Source organism: Humulus lupulus, chromosome X (assembly GCF_963169125.1).
Source record: "Humulus lupulus chromosome X, drHumLupu1.1, whole genome shotgun sequence".
In the NCBI taxonomy this organism is placed as follows: domain Eukaryota; kingdom Viridiplantae; phylum Streptophyta; class Magnoliopsida; order Rosales; family Cannabaceae; genus Humulus; species Humulus lupulus.
The window spans coordinates 218,172,109-218,178,980 of NC_084802.1; the positions used below are offsets into that span (position 1 = coordinate 218,172,109).

General features: G+C 37.9%; 1 protein-coding gene across 1 annotated transcript; it reads right to left on the reverse strand.

Annotated features, from left to right (window-relative positions):
* Positions 1-507: 507 nt before the first annotated feature.
* Positions 508-3,695, reverse strand: LOC133806773 (uncharacterized). Its single transcript, XM_062244863.1, has 6 exons — positions 3,533-3,695; positions 3,192-3,433; positions 2,944-3,078; positions 1,771-2,758; positions 837-1,657; positions 508-747 (listed from the first exon to the last, which is right to left on the reverse strand). Exons 1-6 carry the CDS (start codon positions 3,693-3,695, stop codon positions 508-510), a joined length of 2,589 nt encoding a protein of 862 aa, XP_062100847.1.
* Positions 3,696-6,872: the final 3,177 nt, after the last annotated feature.

The window sequence follows — 6,872 nt, forward strand, 5'->3', positions numbered from 1 at the left end:
CATAAGCCTCTTCCACAAGAATGCCATTCAAGAAAGAACTCTTGACATCCATTTGATACAACTTGAACTTCATGTAACACGCCACAACCAACAAGAGTCTTACGGATTCCAATCTAGCCACCGGAGCAAATGTTTCCTCAAAGTCTACTCCCTCAATCTGAGTATACCCTTGAGCAACTAATCTGGCCTTGTTGCGCACCGCATTTCCCACTTCATCAGTCTTATTTCTGAATATCCACTTAGTGCCAATGATGTTAGCACCCAAAGGACGAGGAACAAGAGTCCATACTTCATTTCTCTCAAATTGTTGAAGTCATCTTGCATGGCAGACATCCAGTTCTCATCTTTAAGGGCGTCCTTAACTAATTTAGGCTCCACTGAAGAAAGATAACAAGCATTAGCAATTTCTTTTGCTAGTTTCTTTCTAGTCACCATCACCTCATTTGGATTGCCTACAATGGAGGATAGAGGATGAACTTTGGGTATCCATGTGGGTGGTCCCTTCTTCTAATGAATTTTTAAATCAGATGAAGCAATATTTTCAGGAATGGAAGACACATCGAAAGCCTCAGAAGTTTTAGTGGTAGCATCAATCTCCTCAATTTTAGATCCACTTGGTTCATTTGCAGTTCGTGATGCAACAGGCAGAATGGATGTGTCAACAAGAGTGTGGATTTCTTCTTCTTCTGAGTAACTAGCAAAGTCTTCTAAGTCACTAAACACAACATTGATGGATTCCATGACAGCCTGGGTTCTCATGTTGTATATTATGTAGACACGGCTATTTGTAGAGTACCCCAAAAACACTCCTTCATCACTCTTGGCATCAAACTTACCAAGCTTTTCTCTATCATTGAGAATGAAGACTTGCAACCAAACACATGAAGATAAGCCAAATTTGGTGTTCTGCCTTTCCACAACTCATAAGAGGTTTGCTTAGTATCAGGACGAAGATGCACTCTATTGCTAATGTAGCAAGTTGTATTCACTGTTTCAACCCAAAGTCTCTTGGATAATTTCTTGGCATTTAACATAACCCGAGCCATCTCTTGAAGAGTTTGTTTTTTTCTTTCCACAACCCCATTCTGCTGAGGAGTTTTCGGCGCTGAGAACTCATGAGCTATCCCTTCTTGGTTGCAAAAATCAGCAAAGATGTTGTTCTCAAATTCCTTACCATGGTCACTTCTAAGATGAATCACTTTCTTAACCTTCTCACCCTTTTCAGCTTGCAAAGAGAGGTACAGTCCCTTGAAATTTTCAAAAGAGTCAGATTTTTCTCTAAGAAATCTAACCCAAGAGAATCTAGTGTAATCATCCACGCACATCATAACATATCTTTTGCCACTCAGACTTTCTGTTTGCATAAGACCCATCAAATCAACATGAAGCAGCTCTAAGGCTTTGGAAGTAACCAGAAATTTCAAGGGAGGATGACTACTTTTGACTTGTTTGCTGAGTTGACAAGGACCACACACTTTCTCTTTCAATGGAGCCAAGTTTGGAACACTTCTAACCGCTTTTAATTTTACAAGTTTACCGAGATCTCTATAATTCAGATGACCTAACTTGTAGTGCCACAGTTCAGTTTCATCCGTCTTTGCCACATTGCACACTAAGTTAGTGCACAAGAGATAAAAATTGTCATTAGATCTAATCCCTGTTAAGACATGGATTCCAGATGTTGAAACAACAGTGCAGTCAGTCTTGGAGAAAAGAACCGTGCACCTTCGTCACAAATTTGACTAACACTTATCAAGTTAGCCTTCAAACCTTCAACATAGAGTACATTTTCCAAAGGAGGTAAACCATGTAAATGCAACTTCCCTCTTCCCATGATCCGACCTTTGCTCCCATCACCAAAGGTGACATATCCCTCAACATAAGACAAAAGATTAGTGAGAAGATGCTTGTTTCCGGTCATGTGGCGAGAACACCCGCTGTCAAAGTACCACTGGTCACTGTTACAAGCCAGAAGAGAAGTATGAACCACAAGAGCCTTAGTATGAGCATTCTTCGGTCTCCATTGTTTTCTTCCAACCAGAGAGACTTGAGCCTTATCTTTAGAGATGTTTATAAGATGAGACAAGTAGAAATTCAACTTGTAACATCTTGGACGAATATGACCCTTTTTTCCACATAAATGGCATATAGGAATAAATTTTGCTGTGGCTGGAGAATTTTTAGGAGTAGCAAGAAATGAAGGGCTAATGGGAGACATTTTTTTAGATGAACTTGGAAGATCTTTCTTTTTGATAGCCAATGGTTGATTGAAACCAACTCCATGTTTCTCTCTAGCAAACTGACAAATTCCCATCATGTTGTCGAATAAATCTTGACCAACAGTGTATGTCTCAATGGTTTTATTAGCATAGTCCAGCTTCTCCTGCATTTCTTCTAGAGCAACCCTCTTCTCTTCAATGTCCAAAGTGAGAAAATCAACTTTTCCTAACAAGTTTCTCCTTTCTTCTTCGAGTTCTCCCACTTTAATCTCCAGAATTTTAGCCTTCTTTATCACACTAACCCACTGATTATACATTTGTTCATAGGCAGTTTGCTGGTCCAAGTCATCCTCATCGCTACACACTCCATCTGAATCAGTGTCTGAACATGGTGTTTTTGATGTATTAACAATGAAAGCAACAAAGTTTTCTTCCAAATCTGAACTATCCTCTTCTGTAGCCTTTTGATCCTCTTCACTGTCACTCCAGGTTGCTGCCAGAGCTCTCCCCTTTTTCTTCAAAGTGTTTGCACACTCAGCCTATATATGCCTGAAGCCTTCACATTCATGATATTGAATACCCTTTGGATTTCTCTTTTCTCCCATATGAGTAGTCTTTCGAGGAAAATTTGGTGGTTTTCTTGAGTTTTCTCCTTTGAAATCATTGCTGCCTTTTTTCATATGTTCCTCAGAAACTTAGCATAATTTTTGGTGAGCAGTGCAACCTTCTCCTCATCTAAATTCTCAAGAGAATCTCCCACAAAAAGATTTTCGGCAACTTTGTGAGGTAAAGCAACTCCACTAGAAACTCTTTTTTCTTTCTTTTCTTTAGACCACATTTTCATAGTAAGTTCATAGTTCTGCAATGATCCAATCAGCTCATCCAAATCAAGGGTATCAACATCATGGCATTCCTCAATGGAAGTAACTTTTGACTTGAACTTCCTAGGGAGAGCTCCGAACACGTCCTTACAAGCTTGGAGTCTGAATAAGTTTCACCTAGAGAAAAATATTCATTAGTAATATCACATAATCTAGCATGAAATTCAGTGATAGACTCATCATCTCTCATAGTTAAATTTTCAAATTCAGTAGTGAGAGATCTCAATCTAGATTTTTTGACATTTTTTGTTCCTTCATTTATAGTTTGCAGCTTATCCCACGCATCCTTGGCTATTTCACAATTTTCTATAGCCTTCATTTGACTCACAAAAACTGCATTAAATATAGTATGACCTCCTTTAGAGTTTCAATTAGCCTTTTCAATCTCAGTCGTAGTCCACTCCGACACGGGCTTTTGTTTAGTGTCCTCACCATCCTTGATGGTAGGTGGAGTCCAGCCATCAACCACGGCACTCCAAACATGCTCATCCATAGCTTTGAGAAAAGCTCTCATTCGAGCTTTCCAACAAGCATAGTTGGTTCCATCAAGCATGGGGGGTCTAGTAGTAGACCCGCCTTCTTTGAAGCAATCCATCAATATAAACACAGCAGCAAAAAATAACACACTCACACAGCCCCTAAGTCACCAACTCACACGATAACAAAGTTTACACCAGAAAACTTGACATAAATGGTGAGGAATCACCAAAACGCCATGGGCAATTAATAATGAAGCATCAAGAGCTTCAGACCTTTTACAGAGAATGTTTCTTGGAGAAGACACTTTTTAGTTGCTAAAAAAGGTAAGGGAAACACGGACCAAGCGAATATATATGCTAGGGCTAAAAATAGAAAACCAGCTAAGCAAGTCATGTGATGAAAATAGAAATCACGTGTTACTGGACTTTCAGTGTTATAACATGAAAACAATGTTTAAACATGAAAAATAATGCATAACAAAAATAACACTTACAATTATTGCACCATAAAGTAAATTGATTAAACACTAAAATTCATAAGGCAGATGTTCTTTTTATTAAAGAAAAGAAAATGAGAAGAACGAAAGGATGGAGCAATGATTATATAAAAGATAATAAATATTTGGATTCATTAGAAAGTTAAAAGGAAAATGAGTGAGAATATATCTTATCATTTATATTTTTTTTTCCACATTCAACAAAGAAAATAAACTGTAATAGCAAATTCTATATATTTCTCAAAATAGTTATTTTAAAAAGATGTAACATACGGTTTCCTAAAATCTGAATACCTATACGTAGCAATACTACCACAAAATTTATGAAAAATGAATTATTTAACAAGATATCATTTATATATAAATAATATGTATCTAATAGATTCGTGATTAAACCGTTTTTATTTTATTTTTTCTGTCAATTTTAATAAAATATTACAAATATTAAAGTAATTAAAAAATATACATTTAAAATTAATTAAAAAATATAGTAAATTATATATTTAATAATTATATTAATATAAATTTAAATATTAATAAAATATTATTATAATAATATTTAATACATAATCTTAATTTGTTATCCAATTTGTATGGTTAAATTTAAATTTAAATTATATATATAGATAAGTATTATTATAGAGAGTTAAAAAAAAAAGTAGTTTTATCAAATATAATTTTAAATTATATTTTTTAAGAAGTACTTGTTGTCTGTGTTTTCACCAAGTGACACGTGACACAAATTAAGAATGATTAAGGCTCCATGGAAGTTGGTTAAGGTTCCCTGGAATCTGCCTGAAGCTCCACGGGAGAGTCAAGTTCTCATCACGGTTCACCACCACCGGAGGAGTAAATCCTCCAGTAAGCATTACCTCCTGAGGACCTTGTCAAAGGATAATTCTCCAAGTTTCACAACGAGATCACTCCCTCCATAATCTCCTCCTCTAGGTATGCAAGAACCCTCCTCCAGATCAGGAGGACAGTTGCTAGGTGTCGAGCAAAGAGACCCTGGACCACACATAACCTTTTGACACCTACTGTCACATAGATCATGGTGTCGACTCCGTACAAGTGGAAAAAAGAGTGTCCCACAACGCCGCCTGACATGAGAAAACGTGTAGCTACCACACTGACAATGCCAGAGGCATTTTCTCCAATAAAGTAGTGGGCTGAATTTCCTCGGATTGGGCCCACCAAGATAAGCTGGGGCCCACTAGCTTATTTTATATACATAATGTTTATTTATTGTGTAACAAACCTCCATTAAGAGATAATAATTGTAATCAGCTCCAATTAATGAGCTTAATTGTCCCAGTTGTCTATAAATAGTGTTAGGACACACATTGTAAAGGATCTGACTCCTGGTTTTAAGAGTAAGCACAAACGTTGCCTAAAAGCCCCCCAAGAGAGCTTGAACCTTGCAAGTTCTTCATCATCCTAATACAAGTTGTTACACCCAAATTTTGAGAATAAATAAATAACCTCAAAATATAGGCTCAAAAAGAGTAAGGCTCGAAAATAACAAGTGTTGACTGTACACTTGTATAAATTGACCTGATTCCAGATCTGTTATCAGAGTTCGAGTAGGTTGCAGGCTCGAACACACTAATCTTCTCTAAGGAATGAGTTCGATGAAATCACTAGATGAGGAGGAGGTTATAATCGAAATGACAAGCTCAAAGTTTGGATTGGTCTTGAAAGCATGTCAGCACTACGATCGAGCTCAGCGACGCGTTTTGCACACGGAAAGACTATTAGGAAATCCCTATTCCTTAGGGATTTGTTATTATCAGATATTAAATCCCTATTATCATGGGATATTATGTGATTAATGCATTATTTGTATTTGTTTCAAATTTAATTGCTTGATTGTAACTTCCCTGAATCAAAGGAAGATATTCTCATGACCAAGTCTATAAATAGCCTGGGGAATTTCATTTGTATTCACGCACAAATTGTATTGAGGAATACTCTGTCAAACTACTTTCTAAAAAAGCTTGAGAGAGTAGTGAGTAATAATAGTGACTCGTGGACTATACAGATTTTAACTACTGAACCACGTAAAAAGCATGTGAATCTCTGTACATGTGTTTAGTGCTCTTCATATCTAAGTTGACAAAAAATGACGTCAATAGTTTGGTGCTTTCGTTGAGAGCATTAAACAAAGCTCGGTATTGTATAGTCAAAATCCTCCTGCATATCATTAATGGCCACCATAAACAATCCTAGAAATGGTGGACGACCATTGCCATAAATCCCTGAGGAACGAACTCCTCAAACTAAGAACTACCCGTAAAGGCCTGGGAAGCAGCCCATGGCAAATCAGAGCTTCGATGAAGGAAGTGCATCATCCAACTCCAGGGGGAAACTTGCTCCGATCCCCAGGCCCGACGTTGTACTATAATCCCGAATGATACTAGCCCATTATGGAATCGAAGAATCGCAGATTGCGCGAACAGCTGGTCGAAGCCACACGACGAAACGAGGAATTGGCTAGGCAAGCCACTGAAGTACAGGCACTACCTTAAAGGACCAGAGGGCGTCCTCGTGGGAGTACGGCTGCCAAAATGGCTGAACAAAGGGCCCAACAGGCCCAGCCGAGGCCCTGGAGAAATATCAGCTATGGTAGTCCTGGGAGAAATGCTCAAAAGCTACTAGTGGAAACCCTACGGTGAGTGTAACTTCTAGAACGGGGAATAACTGAGATCCTCCTGTAGCTTGGAGTAATAACCCCGAGCCTATCAGGAACAACCCGGAGCCAGTCCGAGCCAATTCTGGACCTTCTAGACCCAATAA